The following is a 27,655-nucleotide window of genomic DNA, read 5'->3' as shown; positions in this document are numbered from 1 at the left end:
CTTGGTCTCTGAGCACAGGGAGGTTTTTAAAAGGCGTGGGGGCTGGGGTAGACTCAAAGTCTCTCTGCTGTTTGGGGCCGACTCCAGGTTCTGGGAGTAAAGTATATGGGGTCTTATGTGACGCTCTCTCTTTGAGACTCACCAGGTCCTAGGTCCTAGGTCCCACCGGGTCCTACCCAGCTCCCCACCCAACAGGCATGCACATTGCGGGGCCCTCAGTCAACACTGGAACAAACCGACTGGGATTAACTTGTCTGGTGTTACTCGCTGCCCTGAAAGGCAAGCCCTGGGAGCCCCCGGCCCCGAAAGGGCGTGGAGCTTCGTGGGAGACTCCTGGAAGCGCATGAATAGCAAACACAGCGAGGCGCACCCGCTTTACGAAGTTCGAATATTCCCAGGAACCTGCTCGGAAGGCCGAGTCCTCCGTGTCGGCCAATTGGTTTAGTAGCTGTGTGCTTTCTCTCCTGCACTTATTTGGTGATCCCAAAGGGCGTCCACACAGCCGCCACGCTCTCCCTCACTTGAGGATAAAGAGGAAGCCAATTTGGCATGTGGGAGCTGGCTGAAAAACAACTTTGTACTCTAGTTATTGGGCAAAACGCTCCACCTTCCCACGCTGCCGATAATATTTCTTCAGGCTGCGTGGGACACTCCTCATCTTACCTATGAGAGCGAGCTGCCTTCTGCCTGGTTGGGCGATTCCCGCAGGGCCTGAATCTCCGCAGAGCCCGGCGTTCGGGGGGAAATAAGGAGCCGCGGATGTGAGTTTGCTTTGTCACTGCCTTCTGAACGACTTTGGGCAAGTCACTTGGCTCTCCTGACCTGAGTTCTTGTTTAATGTGGGAGGGAAGTAAAGCTGGATGGCGCTCCGGGCAGCGGCGGAGAGCCGAGAGCACCGCGCGCGCCTGGGAACTTTGTCCGGAGCGCGGCGCTGGGACCAGGAGCGCAGGGCGGGGAGCTCCCTCTGCGGGAGCGCGGCGGCAGCACTCCTCCTTTCGCCGCGCGTCACGGGGGCCGCTCGGCGCTCTCCCACCCCCGGCCGGGCGAGAGCGGCTCCCCAGCAGGGGCGACGGAGGAGCGGGGCGAGAGCAAGCCGCCGCGGAGAGCCTGGGAGCCCAGAGCGCAGCCCGCGGCCCCCGCCGGGGCGGCCTCCGCAGCCGCGCGGACCCCGCGTTCGGGGCTGCCCCGCTCCCTCTCGTAAGTCGACTTGGCCACGGGGCTGGAGCTGTTAGCTCCGTCTCAGCCCCGTCTTCGCCGCGGGGTGACTGGGACTCCCCGACCCTCAGCTCCTCACGACTTTCGTTTTCCCGCCGGGGAAAACTTCAGCGCCGCGTCCCTCTGCGGGCGGCGGGCGGGGGCGCCCTTCTGGAGCCGCGCGGGGACCCCGGCTGAACCCCGGCCTCTCTCCGCGCCTGCGGGAGTCCTGGGGGCCGATCAGGGCGCGCGGCGGGCAGACACAGGGTCGCGGGCCGAGTGGGTGACCCCGGCGCGCGCCTAGTGGACGCCGCAACTTTGGGGCTTCCCGCAGCAGCCGCCGCCTGCGGCCGGACGCGGAGAAGTTCCCCGAAGCCAGCGCTGGGAAAGGGCGGCCCTGGATAACAGGCGCGGGCCACGGCGCCGGCTTCCTGGGCTCAAGGGCGGAGCGGAGCCTCCAGGCTGGAGTCGCGGGCGCGCCGGCGCCGGGGTTTCCCAGGACTCCCCCCGAGTGCCGAGAACGCGGCTCCTGGGCGCGCCCTTTCCGAGAGCAGGGGCATCCCGCAGTCCTGGTCCTTCGCGACCCAGCGCCGCCCCACTTGGCCCGCGCTTGTGCGGGGCGCCGGGGGCCCGAGGAGCTGCTGAGCCCAGCTTCCCGACCTCGTCTTTCCGAGCCGCCCACCACTTCTCCGCAGCCCTGGACCAGCGGGGACGATCGATGCTGCCAGAGCCCGGAGCTTCTGGACAGGGACTCGGGCGCAGGGCGCGGGAAGGGACTGCTCCCGGGGCTTCTGCGCTAGGGCAACTGGGGCTGGAGGGGGTCTCCGAGTTGTTCTTTGGCGGCGGAAGCTACGGGCCGCGCCTCCCAGGCCGCGCCCTTCCCAGTGACCAGCTTCTGCGCTTTTTAAGGTCAGGTTTTCGTGCCGCAGAGCGGGCCGGGATCGTCCCTCTGCGAGGTGGTGTAGCCTCTGGGATCCGAGCCGAGAAACGGGACGCTCGAGTCCCTTTGCAGTCTTCACGTAGGAAACGGTGCTAGGCAAACGGGGCGAGTGGGTGTTTTGTAAATTTAAGGACTCAGCTTTCCCGGACTGGGAGGTTTTCAAGTCATGTAGCCTGGGAAAAAAGTGTATTGTCCCCTTGCTGGGCAGGCGAAGACGCGATATTGGCCCAGGGGCACTTTTTACTTTTTTTTTTTTTTTTTTTTTTGGTCTTTAAAAATGGTAGAACAACAAGCCAGGAAATTAACATCTTTGGGGATAATATAATGCATTTAATTGTCTCATGTGAGTAGACTGAAGTGGCCTTTTTTGATCTTGCATGCATAAAACATGTCCCTATTAAAGCATCAGTCAGCCTAAGACATTCTAGAAACTAACAGTTCATTTTGACAGCTTTTGTTGATAGTGTCTTCAGGAGGTAAAATCTTTAAAAGGGAATCATTATAGAGATATTTCCTATGTTGCAATTTCTAAGGATCCAAATTTGTGTGAGAAATGATCAATTAAGATGTTGATTGTCTCTTACTGGCATCAGGAAAGAAACAGTAGCCAAAGAATTGTGTGCCCATTGAATTGTCTCTGAGGGGACTGAAAGGAGTTAACTGCTATGGGGTGGTGGGATAAGAAGGTTTATACTCTTTTCTTTGGAGGAAAAAAGTTTACACTTATTTGCTAAATGTCATGTCTCCTGCACAGAGGTAGGTAGGGGTGAATGGCATAATCGGGCAGTCGGTCAGAGTTGGCACTTTATGGCACCTAGCCAAGTGCCTTTAAGATAAGCAGGCCATAAATACAGGTGCTTCCCAAACTGACTTTGAATGACCTGTGGTTTTCTAGGAAGGGAGGGGGAAAGAGGGCAGGTAGGGGTTCTGTACTTGACGCTGCTGTTTCTGTGTCACCCTTCAGCCACGGGTGCTGGGAGCGCGACCTGGTGACCTGGGGCTTATCACAGCACCACATAGGAGAGAGAAAACAGAGTCAGCTTCAGAGTCTTTCCTTCTTAGGCTACAATGCAGGAAGAATGCAGTGAGACAGTAAAAATGAGCAAAGCAAGGCTGAAAAGTGAATTTATCAGTCCACCTGTGTGGAGCACTGGCTGTAAACCAGGCGCACTGGCTGCTGTGAGGCTCAGATGTGCTGCAGCTCACTGCATCTGTGCTGAGGCAGGAGGCCTTGCTGGGGAGATTGAAGTTGGGCTCCAGGATGAGTAGGAGATGTGTAAACTAAGCAGCCATGAGAGAGGGGAGGGGGGAGAATGGGGAGTATTCCCACCCCAGGGAATGGTGTGTGCTGAGACCAGAGGAGAGGAGAGCCTGAAAGTTGGAAGAAAGACAGGTTCAGTATGACCTGAGAGGAGGATGGAGAATGGCACCAGGGGAGGCCAGCAGGTACCACGGCCAGGTGGTGCTAAGGGGCATTGTAGACAGCGGGCAGTTTCACACCTGCTAGTATGCAGATGAGATGTGGAATAAAAACACGAAACTCCAGCTGTCACGTGGAGAATGGACTTGCGGAGCCCCTAAGTAGACAGGGCTGGGTCAGAGGGTGCAGGAGGCCTGGCAGTTGTGGCTGAGGCAGTGGCGGTAGGGATGACACAGTGGGTGGATTCAAGGCCAGCTCTGGAGTGACTTGGGGCTGAGTTGTGTGTGGGGTGTGAGAGTGCAGATGAGTTTTGTGTAGGGTGTGAGAGTGCAGCGTGACTCCCGCTAAGCCTGGGTGCTGCTATTTACAGAAACGGAACATTGGAGGAGGAAAGACAAGTTTGGTTTTTATTGAGTCTGGGCAGCTTTTGAGGCTCCTGTGTGGCCGCATAGCACATTTGCTGGCTGACTCTCCAAAGATGGCCATCTGTACTAGAAGTCTGAATCCTGGATGGATGGGGCCGGGGGGCGAGGGGCTGGTGGCTGAGGACTGGAAGCTGCTCCCAGAGTGAGAGGTGGGATAGAGGGCTAGGAAATTTAAGATGCGGGAGCCTTAGTCATGTGTGAATGTGATGGAGTGAGTTGGAAGGAGAAGTTGAGCACACAGGGTGTCTGATCCTACCCCCTTGGATTGTGATGTTATTTTGATATCAAGTTCATATAATGTAAACTGTCAACATCTTACAGAAACAGTGTTTTAAATCACATTATGACTGAGTGATTTACTTCACAGATCATACAAATGTAATGCTTAGGAGAAAAATGTATGATAATCACGCAGCAGAGCGGCAGCATGGCTAAGAGCAAGGCCTCTGCAGTGAGACTGCTCAGCCTCTGGGTCTGGCTCTGTCACTGTCTAGCTTAGGACCTGATACAAGCTTCCGGACCTTACTGTCGGTTTCCTGGTCTCTGAAATGGCACCGCACCTTAGGGGTACATGCTCTATAGCACCTCCTTGTGGGCTGTTGTAAGGAGTGCCTGTGTGCATTATGCATGCACAGTGTGTGCCTTATGCCGGGCACATAGTAAGTGCTCAATAAACCTTAGTGCTGGTGGTTGTATTATCATGATGTCATGTCTATCATTTCTAGTTGTAGAATCTGGAACCTGGAGAATGTTGAGAACCTGTCCAAGGTTATACAGCCAAAGAGTGGTTAAAGTTAAGATCAGGATACCATTTGCCTGACTCAAAGGCAAAGCACCTTCCACTTAATGTGTCAACAAGTGTCAGGTGCTCGATGCTGTATAAAATTAACTGTAATAAAAGGATCCAGTCACTGCTTGCCAGAGTGTAGTGAAGCAAAGCAAATAACATCAACGTTGAGGCTTAGAGACTTTTCTCAAGCAATTTAGAGATGTATGTTTTGTATTAATTTGCATTGCTTTGCATGTCATTTATATGCATTCCCATATGCTGGTAATTTTCCTAGTAGGATCTAAAGGCTGAAGTTTCAAGTATATAAGATAAAAGAAAATTAATCAGGAATTGAATGCAGCTGTTTCCATCCTAATAGATCTCTGGGGATGATGGGCTCAGTGTGGGCATTTGGGGACAGGATTAGATCAGTGTTTACTATTTTAGATGTGGGGTACCAGATAACATTTGATAAAGGTAGCTCACAACTTAATATGTTATGAAGCTTGATCTGCTGAACATAACAGAAAAATACAGGCAAAGTGGTAGAGACCAGAGAAAAAATGTCTGAGATGCCAGAAAATGAAGTGCAAACAGAAGTCTGCTTTATGATGCTGAACTAATAAGAAACACTAAGGGTCAGAAAGGAGAGATTGAATTTCTGCTAAGTGATATGAAATTTTAGAAAGAACATAATTTAAATTACAAATGTGTGAGGCTTCAAAACCAGTAAATTCCTCCCAATGTGGATTTACTGAGAAACAGGCCATCAGGTCTTAGTGGAATCTTATTTAGGACAGTTGGAAAAAGACAAACTGGCCAGGCATGGTTGTTCACGCCTGCAATCCCAGCATTTTGGGAGGCCGAGATGGGGTGGATTATGAGGTCAGGAGTTTAAGACCAGCCTGACCAACATGGTGAAACCCCGACTCTACTAAAAATACAAAAATTAGCTGGGTGTGGTGATGCACGCCTGTAATCCCAGCTACTCAGAAGGCTGAGGCAGGAGAATTGAACCCAGGAGGCAGAGGTTGCAGTGAGCCAAGATTGCACCACTGAACTCCAGCCTGGGCAACAGAGTGAGACGCCATCTAAAAAGAAAAAAAAAAAAAAAGAAAGAAAACCAATTACAATTTTGTTACTTAAAGCCGTGGTTCTCAAAGTGTGGCCTCAGGACCAGCTACATCAGCATCACGTGGGAACTTGTGGGACTCAGCAATTTGTGTTTTAATAAGTTCTTTAAATATTTAGAGCCAGCTTTCACTCCTCTTCTGAGTCATTACTTCTTCAGCCTTAACGTTTCCATGTCCCTCTTGTGTCACTGGCTTCCCTCTAGGCTGCTTAACTTCCATCAGTTACTATCCCAGCAGAGGGGTGTAATCAGACACAAACTCATTTCTCAGGGTGTGTGCTCAGGACACAGCAGACTGGGGTGGTCCCTTCCTCAGTCCCAAGGTCTAAACTGTGGAAACGCTTTCCTGTTAGGGTGGTATTATTCATAGAAACAGGGATTCATGTTCTCCATTAGGCTTTCGCATTCTGCAGCTTTGTGGTTCTCATGCTGTCCAGGACCACGATGGTTTTGTTTTTGTTTTGCTGCATTTTGTTTTCTTTTGGCAGTCTCGTACCAAACTGTGACTCATGCCAAACATACAGTCAGCCAAAACGCTGAACTGTCCTCTACAGATGCTCCTGTCAAACCTCGTTTCTCCACAAACTGCAACTCTCCGTGAACGACGTTTCTCCATTAACAAATACAGTTAATTTTGGGCACGTGTTAGTTTTGTACTTCTCTCTGTTAAAATTCATCTTACTAGATCTAAGCAATCTTCTTGGGTCCTATTTCTGTTACCTTCCATATAAGCTGAGCCTCACCTTTGTGACCTTTGCCAGTTTGGATGCTGACATCCTGGTTGAAGAGTTAGGAAAAACGTGAGCATCTTTGTTGGAGGCCTTCTTCACAGTTAAACAGGCTCAAACCTTGGCATCTTTTGCATCCTTCTGGACTAACATCAGGAACAGTTGTCATCAGTCCAGTCATTGTTTGCATGTAAATTACTGTTGTTCTGAAGTCCTCCCATACATGGTTTCTCTTTACAGGGCCTATGTTCTAGAACTGCATCCTCAGTCTCTATCCAGCACACCCATCTATAACACCTCCTCAGTAACTGATGGCAATGTTCCTTTCCCTATGCTGTTTCTACCATCAGCCTGGGGTTTTCTTTGGAGGTGACACAAAGGTAAGTTTCAGTTTATTGACAGTAAGATTAAGAGGGATGCAGAAGTTTTCAAATAATAGGAAGCAAAAATTGTGCCTCGTAATTTCTTTCTGCTTTACCTTCTCCCCCAAGCTCTAAAACCTAAGAGTCTTCTGCTAAAGTCTAGATTTAACCAAGAGATTCAGCTTATTTAATTAAAAAAAATATTGCCCATACATGATTCTTAAAGGAGTACAGTTAGGTAATATAATTGCAAAACATTGTTGCCGGGCATGGTAGCTCAAATCTATAATCCCAGCGCTTTGGGAGGCCAAGGCAGGTGGATCACCTGAGGTCAGGAGTTTGAGACCAGCCTGACCAAAATGGAGGAACCCCATCTCTATTAAAAATACAAAATTAGCTGGGCATGGTGGCGCATGCCTGTAATCCTAGCTACTCAGGAGACTGAGGCAGAAGAATCGCTTGAACCCAGGAGGTGGAGGTTTCAGTGAGCTGAGATCATGCCACTGCACTTCAGCCTGAGCAACAAGAGCAAAACTCCATCTCAAAAAATAATTGTTTTAAAAGGCAGAACAACGTTGTAGCAGGAATGCTTTTAGCCATGGTTTCTTTTTTTTTATGATTTAGTTCCTTATTTACATGGTTTCTAGAGCATGAAAAAGTACCTGGAATTCTAAACTGTTAGATCATGATCCTTATCCAATCCTAGTCAAGCCTCACCGCAACCCCACCCACAGTGAAATTCCAGGCTTAAACCAAACCTCAACATCTCAGTAAAATCCAGCCTGCTCTCCTTTTCCAAGATGCTCCAAGATGCTTCCAAACCTCTTTTGATGCCATGTGCTCCCTTGCCATGGTAAGCAAATCAATAATTAATACATAAACTTGAAAAAGCACCTGGTGATAATAAAGTTCTCTGTAGTCTCCAGTAAATATTGTAGGGAAGGCAAAAATTTATGTCTGCTTTCTTAGTTTTTTAGCTGGGCCTGCAAACTGAATTGACATAAGAAATATTAACAGGAGAAAAGCACACACATTTATTTAATGTAAGTTTTATGTGACAGGAGAGCCCTCATAAGGAAATGAAGCCCCACAGATGCAGTGAGAATTGAACAAATACTTAATGGACTGGACAAAGAGTAGTCAATTATGAAAATGTAGCAAAGCCAAAAAGAGGCCTGGGCTAGGGTAGTTAACTGGGAGAAGTGGCTAGATGATAAGGGTTAGTGTAATGAAATTTGTACAAATTCTCCATGGCCATAACTTTCTTTGATAAGACTGTTAATTAGACTGTCTGGTAACTTTCTCATTTCACATAAGGATTTCATCTCCTGCTTTTAAGAAACAGCAAAAAGGGCAGAATGGTCTTGTACCTGCTATTTTTCAAGTGGCCTTAACTCAGAAGTCAATATCAGAGCAGCATATTTTGGAGTGACATATTCTTAATTCCTTCCCCAAGAGTCTTCTGTGCTTCCAGCTCTTTTGTTGCTTTGCTTCCCTCCCCTGTGCAACCCCATCTTCTCTTGTTGGTTTTCTGGGCTTTTTCTAATCTAGTTAAGGGAGAACTGGCGAGCATGACTCTTTGGAGAATTGCTTCTTGGCTGTGCCCAGGCCTGTCCAGTCAGCCTGTCTGCTCTTGGGTAGGTTAGACTGTTTCCAAAGGTTCTGCAAGCCCTGGTGTTTCTCATGGTTATCTGCAAGATCTGGACAGTTCACAAGAGAGCAGCTCATTCGGACTGCAGCAGAGGGTGGACAGTTCTGCCCAGGACCAGAAGGAACGACACCTAGCAGAGTTCCTGTGCTTGCCAAGGCTCCTTTTCCTGCCCTCTGTCACTGCAGCATATTTGCAGTATTTCTGCTGTGTCCTTTCTCTACACCCCCACATTCCACCTCAGTGGAACAAGGAGGAGCTCACTCTGCCCAGCCATCACCTTCTACCAGGTTCCTTCTTCCTTCAGCCTTTCCAGCAACCCTCTTGTGCTCCTCTGAGGCTGGTAAGTTCAGAGAGACATATGGCAGATGTGTCAGGGGAAAGAAATGGAATGATACACAGGTAGACACAAATTCGGTTGCAAAGCCACAATGTGAAAAAAACATTAATAGAATGATTGTGGAGCTGAAAGAGGAGATGCAGAACTGGAGAAGAGATCCTCAGAAAGGAAGAACACCATTTCAACAGATGTTGAACGTTGAATTGAACATCATTCGTTGAATTGAACATCGTTCATTGAATTGAACATTAGTTCAACATCATGGTAAGAAAATCCCTGAATAAAAAAACAAAATAAAACATTTCCAAATGCTAGCTAGTGACTTGTCTTTTCTGGAAAATTGCCCTATAGAAAAGAAATTCAAATGTGACAGAATAACTGGCATTTCCTGGTTTGTGTTATCAGTTACCTGGGACCTCACTGTTCAGTTCTCTCTGCATTCCTCCAAGCAGTAGAGTTTCTAGTTGTATCTCTCCAGAATCTAACACCGTGCCTCCCTAGCACATGGTAGGCACACAGTAAATGCTTGTGGGGTGGATGGGCAACCAGTTGAAGAAGGATAGAAATTGGGTATCTAAGAATATAAGATTTCTATAAGGATATACTCAAAAGAGTGAAGGCAGGAAGTCAAACAGGTGTTTGTACATCCATGTTCATAACAGCATTATTTGCAGTAGCTAAAAAGGTGGAAGCAGAACAAGTATCCATTGAGGGATGAATGGATGACCCAAGTGTAATGTGTACATACAATGGAATATGATTTAGTCTTAAAAAGGAAAGAAATTTTGACACAAACTACAACATGGATGAACCTCAAAGACATGTTAAGTAAAATAGTTCAGTCAAATATTGGACAAACATTGTATGATTCCTGTTATACAGATTTCTAGAGTAATCATATTTATAGAGATGGAAAGTAGAATGCTGTTTGCCGGGCCTATAAGCAGGGGAGATTGTGGGGTTAGGGTTTAATGGGTATAGAGTTTCAGTTGGGGAAGATGAACGTGTTCTGTGGACAGATGGTGGAGTTGGCTGCACAACAATGTGAATGTACTTAATGCCACTGAACTGTACACTTAAAACTGATGAAAGTGGTAAAATGTATATTTCACCACCGTAATAGAAAAAATGAATACGTTTGTCAACTAATTCATAAATAAGAAACAAGCAAAGTTATTCTTATAACAAAGAAGTGAACCAGATAATACTTGGAAAGTACAGGTTATAGCAAGAAGATAGCAATAACACTAGACTTAAAAACATTCAAAACTGTGCTACTAAAAACATTCAAAAATGTGTTGCCTGAACCCTAATATGAGGCAGAAACTTAAAACATTTTCATCCTGCCCTCTCTCCATTATCTCTGTGATTCCCTTTTTTGAAAAAAGCAATTTTTTAATTTTGAAAAATGTCAAACCTGCAGAAAAATTGTAAAAATAGGACAAATGGGCCCTTGTCTCATTCTTCCTTGACCATGAGAAGCATGGAAAGCTATGATGTGGTTTCTGCACCAGTCTGCCCAGCAGGAATCTGTGGCTGTTGCCTTTGGAGGTGGTGTCTGGGTGCAGGAGTGCACGTAGCATGCTGAAGCTGAAGCCCAGTCCTTGTTTACAGAGCGGCCACTGGTCAGTGACGCTGGGCTGGTTCAAATGCTTTTGATCCCTTACCATCATCCAGCCCTGTGCCAGGCTGTTTTTCCTGCCAGAATGTGCCCAGTGCATTAGCTCATTTAGTCATCACAGTAACCATGTGAGTCAGTGCTCTTGTTTCTCTTTCGCAGATGAGGAGGCGGAAGGCTACTAGATTAATGACCTCTTATTAGCGGCAGACTCAGGACTTCAGTTCAGAACCACTGGCTTTAAATTCCAAACCTGTATGATGTACACAGAAGTAAAGCAGGAAGGTCACAGGGAGGGGGTCCAGTGTGGGGCAGAAAGAAGAGGAATGGGGTCAGGCGGCAAGGGAGGGAAAAAGGGTACGTTCAGGGGGTAGCTCAGAACTATTCAACATGGTAGTTGTTGAGTTGATAGCTACATGGTACTGATACCTATTTGTTGAAAAGCTGGTTCCAAAGTCCCCTGTTACATAACAAGCTCTCAAGAAGACAGCCCGCCTGCAAGGCGACCTTCAGGGATTATGTGGCCTGTCCCCTGCCTGTGACTAGAAACCATACACAGAGGAGGTTTGCCATAAGCTGAAGAGTGCTTAACTGAGGCATGGCAAGCAGACTGCACAGTTCTTGCCAACATCAGGGTTAATTTGGTAAATCTTGGCTTCTGCTTTCCTTCAGATATTTACCTAAAGCTTCCATCTGCCTCTAAATATAGTTGGATGAGAAGTTCAGCATCATTTAAGATACGTTGTTTCACACTTGGCTATGTTTAGGGATGTACTGTTGTATAAGTAGCCACTTTAATCAGGTTTAAATTTAATTTGGCTCTTGGAAGTGTGTGTGTGTATATGTTTGCTAAGCATTTCCTTTTCCTGTGGTCATCTTTCAAAGTGCAAGTTGCTTAAACATATAAGGGCTTACTTTTCCCATATAACAAGAATTCAAAGTGGGTGTTTGCTGGTGGTAGTTCAGTTTGAGGGTATGGGGGCTGAGGTCTCTGATATTCTCTTGGTCTGTTCCTCATGGTCTCAAGGTGGGTGCTACAACTCTAGCCATCATGTTGGAATTCCAGGCAGAAAAGTGGAAAAAGGAGAAAAGAAAGAACAAAATGGCATACCTCCTACCTGAATTGGTCCCCTTTAGGAAAACTTTCCCAGAATCTCACATTATATTTTATTCCTCTACAGTAGAAGTTAGAGAAGAATCTTTTTAAGAGACATGTTTCTACCACCAACAATAAAGGGTTATCTTAGTAAAGAAGAGAGGATGGACGTTGGAAGGCAACTGGCTCTCTACCAGAGCCATGTATAAAATCCTTACCTATGGCTCTGTTTCTGGATTTTATCCCACGGATCTCTGTTTATAAAACAGTATGGCACCAGACCATACTGTTTCAATATCATAAATCTATTGGAAATTCTGAAGAGTCTGGTTTTTACTTTTGTTTTATATACAGTTGACATGTAAGTTGGCTTAGATATTTAGTAAACTAAACAATCTTTTTACTTTTTATTAACTTGAAATAAAACCTACATATTGAGAGAGACCTGTTATCTTAATTAAAACCATTGCTAGAATGTATCCTTATAGGAGATGCCAGTTGGAGAGCTTTCTGGAATAATTTCTAGATTTGACTTTTGGTAGTTTGAAATCTCTGCTTTTGGAATTCCTCTTGTGGCAGAATTTTCCCAAACACTGCAGATTTTTATTTCATCCATCCTTTTAACCTAAGTTTGAATTCCTGAGTCTTCATTTTATTGTATCTAATATGCACACAAGATCTGAGAGCAATATGTACATTTTAAGACAGGAAACACAGATCTTAGCTAAATGGTGAAGTCATGCCAAGAGCTGCCAGTTCCCAGTTTTTCAGTGGAAGTGCAGAAGCATGTTGAAGTCCCCAGCTGAGCTCCCCACCATATTGGAAGAACCCAGAAAGCAAACAAGGAGGCTCTTCTGATGATTTAAAACTCAGGGTTTGAAGGGCGATGATTGTAAATGCAGGGTATCTAATCCATTCATGAAGAGTGTGGTGTGGCCTCAAGCCATTTCTGGCATCAATACCCTTGATTCATGTCTGTTTATCCCTGTGCTGCCTCTGTGATGTGGTTACTTGTGGACGTTGGAGATTCTACTTTAAATGCACATGTAGAAATCAGTTACCCATACCTCTTCAGCTAGCCTTGGAATCTTCGAGGAATTAATTTTGGCCAGTTAAAAAATATGGAGTCAGCCATGTAATACCAAAATAAGTCATTCCAGAAATTAATGAGGGGGAGAAAAAAAGCATACCATGTAGACATTAAGTGGAGAAAGTTATTTTATTTCTAGTGCAGTAAACATACATTTTCAAAAATAGACATGTTTTTCAGTTCAATTTTTCTGCTTTATAGAAGAAGAAGCCAAAATATTCTCAACCCATATTTTTTAACTTAGAACATGAAACACAAAATGTAGTTTGGCTTTATGTTGTGTCAAGCTAAGTTAGAAGGGCAGAGAAGACAGGGGGATCCCAAGAAGGAATGATACCTCTTTGTGTGATAAAGCTTGAGAGGTAAAGATCTAATGCATTCATTCACCCCTTTTTCATAATCCTTCAGATCTAAAAAGAAGCAAACATCTCATGTGAGCTGTTTTCATCAAACTGAAATTTGAGGGCATAGGTATTTTTGAAATTCACCCTCTTCTGATATTTTTAAGAATTTTTTTTAGAGAAAAACTTTATGTTTTACTGCCTGGTGAAGGTCAAAATCTATTACAAAACAAAAACTTTTCATTCAGTTTCATCATGTGTGGCCCTTTACACTTCCCGCTAAAGACTTTTTAGCCATGTAGCTTTGCCCAGCTAGATACACCCACAATTAGCTTTTGATACTTGCCCTGTGAACCAGCTGAAGTAAAGCCCAGCATCAAGTCTACTGTTTCCCATTTGGTGTGACCATGGCTGAATTCTGCACCTTTTTGTTGTTGTTGTTGTTGTTACATTGCCACTGCCCAGATTTCCAATGACCTTGAGAAGTCAGTGCCTGGGTATATACATCCTGATGTGAGTTGCTCATTTCCCATGTAATCTTATAGGTCCCTTATTTCTGCCCAAATGTGAGAGGCTCCAGTGAAGTTTCTAGCTAGAAGAATTAAAATCTGTAAAGGTGGTTGATAGAATTATTTTCATGCTCAGTGTTTTCCTTTAGGTCTCTGTTCTCCAAATCTTTCAGGTCAAGTAGTCTTTTATTTAAGGAAGATGATGACATTCATAATTGCAGGCCTAGAGAGAAAGCTGTCAATTGTCATATGTTCTACAGGGACCTCAAACAGAGCTCCTTTACAGGAGGGCATCCCACTTCACTGAGCTGAGGCAGTCTCATTGCTGTATGATCTCAGTGACAGAACACTGGCAAAGGACCAGTGCGAGGGTGTGTTTGTGTATTCACGTTGCTGCAGAATCCTCAGTACTGCCTTTATGTGTTACATGGTCCTTAGGGATGACGTTGCCAAACAGGAATGCAAGAACAAGTCATTGTAGTTTTGCAATACCTGGAGGAGAATTGCCCATAATACATAAAGAACTTATAGGAAACATTTATAGCTTTTGCAACACATAGACTTACAGATAATGTTTAGCCAATCATAACTCTGCATGAAACTGGTTGCATGTGCTCTTGGCTGTCTTTTAAATAACTTCTTTGATTATTAATCTTTTGCAAAATACTGAGTATACTGGAGAAAAAAAACAACTCTAAAGATAAACTACATTTCATTTCTTCCTGTCTCACGAAATTCAAGACAGGTGTATGTCTACATAATTCTGAAACTTTAGTTTCAGAGCAGTTTATACTCCAGATATTAACAAAAAAGAATGCTGTCAAGTAATGAAAAACCAATAATAATTAGAATGTCAGAATGAAGGGAATAATGAATGTACTGTTTTACAAAAATAAAACCAACTTATAACATATTGACTCCTTCTCAGTTTTCCCAGGAAACCATTCCTCTTGTGGAGGTCCTCGTACCTGACATTTTTATACCAGAGTTGTCTTTTTCCCCATGGCTTTCACATGCATTGTATCATAAGACCTTCACAATTGCACTGTGGGATAGAAAAGCCATTATCCCCGCCAGATACGGTGGCTCATGCCTCTAATCCCAGCACTTTGGGAGGCCGAGGTGGGTGGATCACGAGGCCAGGAGTTCAAGACCAGCCTAGCCAAGATGGTGAAACCCTGTCTCTACTAAAAATTACAAAAATTAGCCAGGCGTGGTGGTGCCCTCCTATAATCCCAGCTACTCGGGAGGCTGAGGCAGGAGAATCGCTTCCCAGGCAGCAAAGGTTGCAGTGAACCAAGATTGCACCACTGACCTCCAGCCTGGGTGACAGAGTGAGACTCCATCTAAAAAAAAAAGAAAGAAGAGCAAAGCAAAACCTTTATCCCGTTTAACACATGGGAAAGAAAGACTTGTCCAACATTAAGTGACATGCTAGGGTCACTTGAAGAATTTTTGGTGGCAGAGCCCAGACTAGAACTTAGGCCTTCTGACTTTATCCCATTGAGCAATTACCCTGTACCAAGTATAGATGTCTTTAGTACTGGGGGAAGACCTTACGTTTCTGTCTCAAGACCGATAATAAACACGTAAAGTAACTGTTCCTTGTGGCAAGTGCTCAGAAGAAAATGAAGAGGGTGATAGGAGAGAGGTTCAAGAAGGGTTATCAGAGAGGACCTGAGGAAAAACTATTTCTGTTCCTGGAGCAGCTGGTCATGCCAGGATCCAGGAAAAGTAGGCTAGACATGGGAACAGGAGGTGCAAAGGTCCTGGGGCAAGGAAGAGACTGGGATGTCCCAGGAACTTTTAGAAATCCCAGTGAAGGGTTTTAGATGTAGGGAGTGGGGTTAGGGAGGGGCAGTGATCTGACTTGTATGTTTAAAAAATCATTTTGGCTACAGTACAGAGAATGGATTAGAGGAAAGCAGGGGAAGCCAGGTAAGGTTACTTTGTATCTGAGCAAAAGTTGATGCTAGTGTGGATTACAGTGGTTCCCATGGAGTGGAAATAGGTGGATGGACTTGAAATACATTTTGGATGTAGAACCAGCAGGGTTCTACTACTGCCAGCAGATCAGAAAGGCAGTCTTGTGGTTAGCAATTTAGGCTCTGAAATTGGACCATAGTTGAAAATCCTTGCTCCTCCGATATACTAGCTATATGAACTAAGGTGAGTTATTTATCTTCTGACTTGATTTTTCAATCTGAAAGATGAGGATAATGGTAATAGTACCTAGCTCATAGATACACCACTATCCTGAGTGGTGGATAGGATAATTGAACAGAGTATAAGATAAGAACAGTGAATAAGAGGCTGGGCGTGGTGGCCTACTCCTGTAATCCCAGCACTTTGGGAGGCTGAGGCAGGCAGATCACCTGAGGTCAGGAGTTCAAGAACAGCCTGGCCAACATGGTGAAATACTGATCTACTAAAAATACAAAAAAACCTGGGAGTGGTGGTGGGTGCCTGTAATCCCAGCTACTAGGGAGGCTGAGGCAGGAGAATCGCTTGAACCTAGGAGGTGGAGGTTGCAGTGAGCCAAGATTGCGCCATTGCACTCCAGCCTGGGTGACAGAGTGAGACCCTGTCTTAAAAAAAAAAAAAACAAACAGTGAATAAGATCATTCAAATAGTGCTATCTCTCAGCAGAGATCATTAGGAAGGGACCCGTACGTGTCACTGACTCTGGCAACATGAAGACTTTTTTGTTGACTTTAGCCAGTGCAGGCTCCATGGAGTGAGTGGGGAGTGGAGCCAGGCTGGACCAAATGCCACCATGAGGGCCCTGAATAGAGGCAGTTGAGCATCCCTCCTCTGTCCAATCTCTCAATGGGGAGCAGTTGGATGGACGCATATTGCTGTGGTCTGAATGTGTTCCCCAAAATTCATGTGTTGAAATTTAATCACCAGTGTGATAGTATTAAGAAGTGGGTCCTTTAGACAGTGATTAAATCATGAGGGTAAAGCCCTAATGCGTGGGACTAGTGCCCTTATAAACGATGCTTTGGGGGAGCTCATTCACCCCTCCCACCCTTTTGTCCTCCTGCTCTCTGCCATGTGAGAACACAGCAACAAGGCACCATCTTGGAAGCAGAGGGCAGCCCTCACCAGACACCAAATCTGTTCCTTGATCTTGGACTTCCCAGCTTCTACAACTCTAAGAAATAAATGTCTGTTGGTTCTAAATGATTCAGTCTAGGATATTTCATTATAGCAGCAGAAATGAACCAAGACACATAGGTAAACCGGGAAATGTGTTCTCGCACCCCAGGAATGAAATGGGGTTAAATGATGGCTAGGCACATTTAGAGGAGAAGAAATATTGGCTCAGTCACCTTTAAAATTATTTTCAGTTTTGAGATTGCACTTCTAGGCTTCTTCAGGAACTGTGGGTTTATGAATTAAGCATTGGTGGAGAAGACCTAGAAACATGAATTATATTATTTGAATGATTCTTTTCCTGTAGAAAAGTATATTTACCTCTGTTAGGATTTCTTTACTCTGTAATAATTTACAGACCCAGTTTAGGTTAGGACTTGTTCATAGTATGTTGTGAAATGAAAGAAACAGGTAAGACAGTGCCTATATTGTGAGACTGTTACAAAGCAAAGCCAAAAAAAAAAAAAATGTGTTTCTTAAAACCACTCTGGAAGGACATACTGTCTACAAAGTGTTATTGCCAGGTGATGGGTCGCTGGTAAGTCTTATCTTCATATATGGACTTCTCTGTTTTTTGGGTTTTTTTGTTGTTGTTGTTGTTTTTGTTTTGTTTTGTTTTTGAGACTGAGTCTCGCTTTGCCCAAACTGGAGTGCAGTGGCGTGATCTCTGCTCACTACAACCTCCATCTCCCAGGTTCAAGCGATTCTCCTGCTTCAGCCTCCTGAGTAGCTGGGATTACAGGCATGCACCACCACGCCCAGCTAATTTTCTGTATTTTTAGTAGAGACAGATTTTCACCGTGTTGACCAGGCTAGTCTCGAACTCCTGACCTCAGGAGATCTGCACCCAGGCTGATCTGCCTAGGCTTCCCAAAGTGCTGGGATTATAGATGTGAGCCACTGTGCCCAGCCTAAAAGTGTTTACTTTTATAGAAAGAGAATGGAAAATCTTTTTCTTTTCCTTTTAGAGACCATATCTTATTACTATTTGAGGAATGCTTGTCCTCAATTTGTATGGGATTTCTGACCCAGTCACGCCCCTCCTTGTGTTTTGCATAGTTGCTGTGTTTACCTCTCACAATCTAATCATTATTTGCCTCTGTAATCCTTCCCCTAGCACAATAAGAACCTAAGGTCATCTAGGCAAGAAACTTGTCTTTCTGCTCCTCTGCATGACTCCTGGAGTGCTGTGGGAGTGTCGAAGAACCGCATCTGGCTGAGTCATCCTCCCACCTAATGGTTTCACTCCAGAACATCCTCTGGGCTTGGCAATGAGCGAGTCACCAAGGGAGAATCAGTGACTTCACTGAAATCAAGGAGCTGCAGTAGCAGGATGTTAGCTTATTCAACTAGATCAGGATGCTTTTTAGTGAGTTCATCTTTCTATTGATCTTCTTACATGATGATTCTTCTTAGTAAGACTTTAGACAGAAGCAAAATCCTGATATTTCTAAATCAATAAGCTCTTCATATCCTATTTTTCAAACTGATATGTAATAATACAAAGTTTAAGAACTTTTAAGGTGGGCCTGAAGCGGGAATATTCTTCACATGAACAGAAATTTCACCCAGAAAGTTTTCTAAAACAATTAGTAATTCTCTGTGCCTAAATCGTGCCATAGATAACTATAAGAACAAATGAATTGAAAAAGTCTTCAGTGACAGGATATGGGACAGGAGTAACTAATGGCAGCATCCCTCAGGATGAGCTTGCTTTCTCTTCCTTGAATTGATTCTATGAGCTGGAAGACTAACCTCTTCATTAGTTCATTGATCAGTCCCAGCCTGTGACTACAGAAATGGAATGTGATTCCTCACCCAGCCTTCCTCCAGGCTGATTCTCCATGGAAATAATCTCTTAAACAGGGTTAAACCAAATTTGAGTCGACTTCTGTTCTTGTTTTAGGACATTTGGAGAAGACAGTAAAGAGAAAATTTAGTCAAGGGCTACAACTCTTGTGGGAAATATGGAGAATTTTTTCTTTATAGTCCAAGAGATGGTATGCATAAAGGGTTAAGAGTGCAAGTCTGCAGCAAAACTTTCTGGGCTCAGGTTCCATTTAAAGCACTTTCTAGATCTGTCACCTTGGGCAGTTTTTTATTGCCTCAGTTTCCTTTCTTATAAAAGAGGGATAACAATAGTACCTACCTCATCGATCTCTTGAGGGGATTGAATCATTACGCCCAAAACCTAGAGTACTTAAAACAGTGCCCCTAGTGATAACTCTTGATTGAGTGATTCTACATTAATCAGAACTACAGTATGGCCCTTGAACAATACAGGTTTGAACTTCAGGGGATCCACTTATACACAGATTTTTTTTTTTCAAGCAAATACAAATTGAAAATGTATTTGTAGGATTCAAATCCCATGTGTATGGAGGGCCAACTTTTCCCATACCTGGTTCCTCAGGGCTGACTGTGGGATTTGAGTGTGCATAGATTTTGAAATGAATCCTCTGCATATACTGAGGGATGAATATACATAAAATTAATAAAGAGTATTACATGGAGGCCTTCAGGCACTAATTCTAAAATACTTAGTTTGTTGAGACTTTGTGGGGAAATAGGAGGTAGACCAAAAATCAGGACAGTAAGCCACAGGTCTGGGCAGGGTCTTTAAAGAAGCCATGGAGTCCCTAATCACCTGAGATTTTCCAGTGTCTGGAGGTATCCACAGTGAAGCTGCGAAACAGCAAAGTTGGCGGCCTGCCCATCCCTCTGGGAGCTTCGTCCCAGGGAGGTTCAAAACCTCTGTCAGCCAGAAAGCGTCAGCGCGAGGGTAGCTGAAGACGCTGGTTGGGAGGTGACACCCGGTGAGAGGAACAGGATCATGGAGCTGCTTCCTAGTCCAGCCCCCTTTTTAACAAGAAAACTGGCCTTCAGAGAGCTTAAATAGTTGGATCAAAGTCCTACAGCTACTAAGTGTTCATCCAGGGACTCAAGCCCAGGGTCGGTGGCATCTGGAAGCCCAGCTTTTTCTTTCCTCTCTCCCTAGTGCCCCACAACCTGGTACTGAAAAAAGCGCAGGCATTCTTGGTCCCTAAACTCAACCTTATTCAGTCATTTTCTCAGTCTCCTTCTTCCCATTCTTGATTTCCCATTCCCCTTTCTACCCTGGGAGGGGAAGCATCTGTACTTCCACAGTCCTGGTTTTTAAATTGCCCAGGTAAGAAGAGTTAGTTGAAGAGCCGCTAACAGTTGTAGCCATTTAGCCCTGAATGTGGTTGTGCCCACCTAGCTGGAATGTCCCTGAATGTGGTCATGTCCACGTCGCCGCGGTGTCCCTGAATGCGGCCATGTCCACGTCGCTGCGGTGTCCCTGAATGCAGTCCTGTCCACGTCGCTGGGCTCCACCTCTGTGCCCCTGCTGCTTCCTTGCAGGCTCCAACAATGTCTGGGAGAGCTGGGAGAAGAACATGGTTTGAGGGAAACGCTTCGTTCCACATCCCTATTGGGACTTTAGTGAGGAGCAGGTTTTTACTGAATTATTTTAGGCCATACTTCACCTGAGTTATGGCCACCAAACCTTGCTACAGCTTTTTCATTTCTGTCATCACTAGGAACCTGTGCCTATGTGGCAATAAACTCCACAGCATGTCGGACCTCCCTGTCTACCTGGACGGGTAGAAGTGGAAATACTGCTTCTCCCATGGGTGGGGCATTATTTGTAATGTCATTGTAAGACTAACTTCCTGGCAGCAAAACACCTGCCTACTTCCTGCCCATAAGCCTTTAAGAGGGAAAGTGCTGGGTGTGGTGTTTGCAGAAGGTGACATTGCTAGTCTGGTTTCCTAGAAACCAACGTGACAGCCAGCCTCAGCCCAGCTGACTCTGGTCAGACCTGGTCAGAACTCAGGAGCTGGTTCTCATTCCTCCAAGTCTGGGGCCTCTGCCAGCCTACCCCCACCCCCTGTAACTTGTGTCCCCTGGGGCTGTGCTGCTCTGGGGGTGTACCCCCTGCAGAGCCCAATGGGAGGGGCCCAAGGGTGTCACACAAATGTTCTTTTCAGAGGAAGCCAAAGCCAGCAGAGCCAAGGCTGGGGACCCGTGGGCCTCTCTAACCTCCTGCCACCATTCCCCTCACTGTTAATTAGTGCCCACTGCAGCTGGGAGGAGGCCAACACCCCCCTTTAGGAGCTGACAGAAACTCCATACCAAGTGGCTTTGCACCTACGAACGTCTTTGGGGAAAAGAATGCTTTTCAGTTGAAAGGATTTCTGTGCAGCCATAAAAAAGAATGAGTTCATGTCCTTTGCAGGGACATGGATGAAGCTGGAAGCCATCATTCTCAGCAAACTAACACAGGAACAGAAAACCAAACACTGCAGTTCTCATAAGTGGGAGTTGAACAATGAGAACACATAGACACAGGGAAAGGAATATCACACACCAGGGCCTGTTGAGGGGTGGGGGGTAAGCGGGGAGAGCATTAGGACAAATACCTTATGCATGCGGGGCTTAAAACCCAGATGACGGGTTGATGGGTGCAGCAAACCACCATGGCACGCATATAACTATGTAACAAACCTGCATGTTCTTCACATTATCCCAGAACTTAAAAAAAAGGGGAGGTGATTTCTGGCCATTGGAGAAGGCTGCTCGTTTCAAAGGATATCAAAGGCTGGCCCCAAGACAGACAAGCTCTCCCCCTTAAAGATGCCTTGGGTGGAAGAAGGTACATGAGAAAGCAAGTTGCCTGGGCTGTCCCGTTTTCCTACCCTTCTTCCTTTGAAGTTCACTCTTGTTCCTGACTCTCAGATGTGGGCCGCAGAGCCAGGGGCCAAAGGACTTCTCACTGGGTGCCTCCAACCTCTTCCTCCCCTGGATGTCCTCTGTCTATCTGTGGGCAGGCAACCATGGCCTCCTGCCCAGCTCAGACTCTCCCAGCCCAGGCCGGAGTCAGGACGTGTGTGCCCCAGGCCTTCTAAGGAAGGGCAGGGATGTCTGGGTGCAGAAGAAGCCGTAGAAATGAGTAAGAAGGCAGCCAGCTGGCCTTTGTCTTTTTATATAAGTGTAAAGATAGTTAAATGATATGACAACTCTGGGAGACTTGGTAAATCTCTTTAAAATGTGAGATCTTTTTACCACTGTGGTGTCAGGGTGAAGTGCTAATTAATGTTAATTAGAGATTCCATGGACCAATAAAGTGAGAAAAGAAATAGCCAAAATTTACTTTGGGTTACACCCGTTCTAATTCTAGCCATTTCTGTAAGCTACATACTATTTATGCCTAGTGACCATGAATTAAGACAGTGACCACACACACACACGCACGTTTGGGATTGATTAGCCTTCTATTGTACCACAACACTCAATTCCACACACATGCCCAGGCTTCTGGAGTTGCAGTGAGTTGCGTTGTGCATCAGGCGGGGGTGGTGGGGGAACAGTTTTTCATGGTTTTAGAACAACTGGCAAGAACCCTGGCTCATGGCCTTGAGCCTGAGTGATGGGACCCTGTTCGGTGTGCTTTGGAGGAGCAGAAAGCTGAGACCTGACAAGGGACCCAGGGCCATGAGCCTGACTAGGAGTCTCTTGACCTGGGTGCTGATGCAGCAAAGATGCTGTCTGGACTTGGCAGTGGGGATGGAGAAGAAGGGATGGATTTGAGGCACATTTATGAGGTGTTGTGTTAACATGGGTGTGAGGGAAATGGTTGAGTTGGGTAACTCTGGTTTCAAGCATGGGCCATGCATGAGTGGAGGGATGGTCTCGCCATTGAGACAGAAAACACAGGTGAAGTACGGATGTCGAGTTCAGTTTCAAGTTTAGTTTTGGACTTGTGGAGGCTGAGTGCCTGGGGGATATCAAGTGGCAGTGTCCATCCAGCAACTGCAGGTTCACCTCTGAGGCTTGGGCAAGAGGCGAGGGCTGGAGGGAAAGGTGTTGGAAGGTGGAAAGGCATCAGTGTGGAAGGTGGAATCCAGAGATGGGGGCAAGTATGCACAAGAGGAGAAGTGAGCTGAGGATAGGCGCCTGGTGCAGCCCACAGAGGAGAGACGAGGTGTGGCTGGAGCGTGGGATTCTGCAGTACAGTTCGTGGTGGTGAAGGTGTGGTTCTTTAAACAGAGGGATTTAAGTGGAGGTGAATGAGGAAGGTGGGATGTCATTCCCCGGGGAGAGTTTTGTCAATTGGTCTGTACAGATGAAATCTACAAAATTAAATTGGGCTCCAACTTCTTGGTAATTCTCTTGAATGAAATTGGATACAATGATTATGTCTTCCATTTAAGGTTTATTAAGATGTGTTAGGAAATTGCACGTGGGCTCTCGGACCCCACCAGTTCTCAGTATCTCAGCCTCAGCCGTAGGGGCTCTGCCAGCCTTCCTGTCCTGGAGCCTTGGGCTAGTACTTCCTGGGCCACCTTCTTGCTGCTCTCTATAAGTACCTCTGTACCCTCCTCCTAGTCAGCCTGTTTTCATCTGAAAAAGTAGTATAATCATTTCTAAATGCAAATGATACTAAAAGATATTCAGTGATAAGTAAATCCTCCTCCTACCCAGGCCCCAATCCTCAGTCCTTTCCCACTCTACCCTGCAGAGCAACTCCTGTTACCAGTGTTGTGTGTATACAGTATCCTTTTGGAAATGCTACAGCTGTGGGTTGAATCCAGCCAGCTGCCTGTGTTTGTAAATAAAGTTTTATTGGAACTCAGCCACACCCACTCATTGAATTATAATCTTTGGCTGCTTTCCCACCAAAACAGGCAGAGTTGAGTAGTTGTAACTGAGACAGTATGGCCAACAGAGCCAAAAATATTTACTATCTGGCCCTTTAAGAAAAAGTTTAGGGTGAGGGTGGTGGCTTATGCCTGTAATTCCGCACTTTGGGAGGCTGAAGTGAGAGAATCACTTGAGGCCAGGAGTTCAAGACCAGCCTGGGCAGCATAGTGAGACTCCGTCCTGACTAAAGAAAAAATTAGCTGGGCATGTTGGCACACACCTGTGGTTCCAGCTTCTTGGGAGGCTGAGGTGGGAGGATCACTTGAGCCCAGGAGTTCAAGGCTGCATTGAGCCATGATTGCACCATTGCACTCCAGTCTGGGTGACAGAGCAAGACCTTATCTCAAAAAAATAAAAAATAAAAAGTTTGGTAGCGTATGATCTTTGCATGTATAGATACATAAGCATACTATACATGCTTCTACGTTTTGCTTGTTTTTATTTCACGGTATATCTTAGAGATTATTCCCCATTGGCATGTACATGCAGATTGGTCTCAGACCTTTTCTCATATTATAGCATGGATGTAATTAGATTACATGTAATGTAAGTTAATCAATGCACTGTTTAAGGATGTTTGAGATATTTCCTGTCTTGCCTGAATACAAAGCACTGTATACAAAGCACATAGGGAACCTCCTTGTTGAATACAAAACGCTATAGGGAAGCACACAGTGCATCTTCAGGGTGGGTACATTTAAAACTGACAGCTATTTCCAAATTGCCCCCAAGGTAGTTATTATACCCCCACCTACTACTCTCAGTAAGAATCAGGCCGTTTTTATTTTAAGGGCTAAATTGCTAATCCCTGTGTGAAAATGAGCATTAACAAAATTAAAAATAAGGAAAATATGCAGGTTTACCCAATTTTGTTAGCTATACATTTTATAATCTCTAATGCTTATACTATAGCTCCTTTGCGTATCTGCCCACCACTCTTCTTTCTAAAGGTGGGTTTAACTGGGCTTTCCTTGTTTGACTTCAGATGTTGATCTAATCAGGATCTGGAGGTAGAATCAAGACAGATGTTCCCTTTGGCCTCAGGCGAGTCCTTTGCATCTTTGAGGCTCTCTTGATGACATCCAGTTCTCTAGATCTCTGCCCAAACCAGAGCAATCCCTCCTCAAATATGCTAAGCAGAAATGCAGACAATATAAGACATGCTATATTTATATTTTAGGAGTTTACATTACCTTCCATTCTATTTGGAAACCAACATCTCTCAAAATTAGGTATAGTTAAACGCAGAATACTCCAAAATACCACCATTCTTCATAATTCCATTTCCTTATTTCTGGACTCTTTCAAGGATAGAAACCTTGTTTCATTCGTCTTTGGGGCCAGCGTTCTGTGTAGTATGTGGTAGGCGCTCAATAGATTTTGGACAAACTAACCTGATTCTCTCTTAATATTCCAACTGGATTATTTCTTTCTCTTCTTACAGAATGAAGATATTCAAATGTTGTTTTAAACATACCCTACAGCAGAAAGTTTTCATCCTGTTTTTAACCCTATGGCTGTTCTCCTTGTTAAAGCTTCTAAATGTGAGACGACTCTTTCCACAAAGAGACATTTACTTGGTTGAGTACTCGCTGAGTACGTCACCTTTTGTAAGAAACAGATACACTCATGTTAAGGATGAAGTCAGGTATGAAGTTAACTGTTCGGGTATCTATGAACAGGAGCCTTTGGAAATTGGCAAGAGTCTGGAAATAAGAAGAAGAGACATCATTGACTTGGAGGATGATGATGTTGTGGCAATGACCAGTGATTGTGACATTTATCAGACCCTAAGAGGTTATGCTCAAAAACTCGTTTCAAAGGAGGAGAAAAGCTTCCCAGTAGCCTATTCTCTGGTTGTCCACAAAGATGCAATTATGGTTGAAAGGCTTATTCACGCTATATACAACCAGCACAATATTTACTGCATCCATTATGATCGTAAGGCACCTGATACCTTCAAAGTTGCCATGAACAATTTAGCTAAGTGCTTCTCCAATATTTTCATTGCTTCCAAATTAGAGGCTGTGGAATATGCCCACATTTCCAGACTCCAAGCTGATTTAAATTGCTTGTCAGACCTTCTGAAGTCTTCGGTCCAATGGAAATACGTTATCAACCTCTGTGGGCAAGATTTTCCCCTGAAGTCAAATTTTGAATTAGTGTCAGAGTTGAAAAAACTCAATGGAGCAAATATGTTGGAGACAGTGAAACCCCCTAACAGTAAATTGGAAAGATTCACTTACCATCATGAACTCAAACGGGTGCCTTATGAATATGTGAAGCTACCAATACGGACAAACATCTCCAAGGAAGCACCCCCCCATGACATTCAGATATTTGTTGGCAGTGCTTATTTTGTTTTAAGTCAAGCATTTGTCAAATATATCTTCAATAACTCCATCATTCAAGACTTTTTTGCCTGGTCTAAGGACACATACTCTCCTGATGAGCACTTTTGGGCTACCCTGATTCGGGTTCCAGGAATACCTGGGGAGATTTCCAGATCAGCCCAGGATGTGTCTGATCTGCAGAGTAAGACCCGCCTTGTCAAGTGGAATTACTATGAAGGCTTTTTGTATCCTAGTTGTACCGGATCTCACCTTCGAAGCGTGTGTATTTATGGAGCTGCAGAATTAAGGTGGCTTATCAAAGATGGACATTGGTTTGCTAATAAATTTGATTCTAAGGTGGACCCTATCTTGATTAAATGCTTGGCAGAAAAGCTAGAGGAACAACAGAGAGACTGGATCACTTTGTCCTCAGAAAAGTTATTTATGGATAGAAATCTCACAACCACATCACGATAGTAAAATCAGGATGGAAATAAGAGGGTACCTGATAAATGGAGTCAGTATGGAATTGAATACCATACTATGCCCAATACGTACTGTTTAAACTCAGTTGTCCCAGACTTTAAAAGATGTCCAGAATTCCTTGCACAAGGGAAAGTGATCATCAAAGTAGCCTTTGATGATACTATCTGCAGTTGGTTAGGTTTTTTTAATGTTTGTTTTTGCTTGTAATCTCGCTGAGCTAAAATCAGAGATCTTAAACAGTCAGTCAGTCATCAAATATTATTGAGCACCTAGGCACTTTTTTAGAGACTGTGGCTTATCCTCATCATAGCAACCTTGATATCTTTAAGTTCTCCACATAACAGGATTCTACTGAAGAAACTTTTGAAGTATGTGGTAATCATCTGATCATGTAAACCACCATCTCAGAGTAGTGTTAAGTACTGTGACCAACACTCCACTTGCCTCTTAACTCAGCTTCCAAGACATTTCTTAACCATTAGAGCAGAGGAGGAAAGACTCACTACCTCAGAAAAGTCTGAAAGAATAGTCCAATTTCCTGCTTGTCAAAGCATAATCTGCCTTTTGGTGCATTACTTGGTCAATTCAGGGTTGAGGAGACTGTTGAGGGGGGCATGTATAGGTGTATGAAAGTTAAGGAAGGGGGTGAGGATATGGGTTGGGACAGGTAGTGCCTAACAAGGAATGAAGAGTTTTATACAACATTTTTTATCATGTTACACAACAGTATCATGAATGGCCTCCTTTTTAATTCAACTGTTTCTTTAAAATTCATTTACCGAATAAAAATAAGAACTGACTAATAGCTCCAAATGTCACACACCAGAGCATTAAGCCTAAGTCTTCAACTCGTAAGTTACCATCCTAGGTAAGTTTCTTTACAATGGAATACTCCCTATGGAATTATCATAATTTTGTTTTACAGAGCTATCAAGCTAAGAGTCACTAAACTTTCTTGAAAAGGTTGTGTGAAATATGACAGCTTTCTAAATTAATTCTTATAGTCCTTCAAAATTTTTTCATCTCTAGCAGCTGTCCAGCTGGAATCCAGATATAAAGTGATAAAAGCTGTATGTCTCTTGCAGTCTTTCTCAGCTCAGTTCCATAGAAGAAAAAAGCTAATTTTCCTAAGGACACAGCAAGAGTATTTATTAAGGATATTTTCTAAAATGCACATTTGAGAAAGCCACCAAATGAGTCATATATATATATAGAAAACAGAACCACTGTTTGGCTATCTTTCCTGAACATTATGTGTGTGTGTGTGTATATATGTGTGTGTGTGTATATATGTGTGTGTGTGTATATGTACATATATATATGTGTGTGTGTATATGTA

The 27,655-nt window shown here is 44.6% G+C and overlaps 1 protein-coding gene across 5 annotated transcripts; it reads left to right on the top strand.

Annotated features, from left to right (window-relative positions):
• On the top strand, positions 1-27,609 carry GCNT4 (glucosaminyl (N-acetyl) transferase 4). Of its 5 annotated transcripts, XM_017527658.2 has the most exons (3): positions 1-761; positions 6,849-6,988; positions 24,942-27,609. In XM_017527658.2, the coding sequence occupies exon 3, from the start codon at positions 24,943-24,945 to the stop codon at positions 26,305-26,307; it is 1,365 nt and encodes a 454-aa protein (XP_017383147.1). In that variant the 5' UTR covers positions 1-761; positions 6,849-6,988; position 24,942; the 3' UTR covers positions 26,308-27,609. The 5 variants fall into 5 exon arrangements, with proteins under 5 accessions (XP_017383147.1, XP_017383148.1, XP_017383146.1 ...); XM_017527659.2 differs by lacking the exon at positions 6,849-6,988 and having other exon boundaries at positions 2-761; XM_017527657.2 differs by lacking the exons at positions 1-761; positions 6,849-6,988 and adding an exon at positions 821-1,197.
• Positions 27,610-27,655: the final 46 nt, after the last annotated feature.

This window comes from Cebus imitator, unplaced genomic scaffold, assembly GCF_001604975.1.
Source record: "Cebus imitator isolate Cc_AM_T3 unplaced genomic scaffold, Cebus_imitator-1.0 Scaffold50, whole genome shotgun sequence".
NCBI classification, from domain to species: Eukaryota; Metazoa; Chordata; class Mammalia; order Primates; family Cebidae; genus Cebus; species Cebus imitator.
This window is presented reverse-complemented; position numbering and strand designations above follow the sequence as displayed.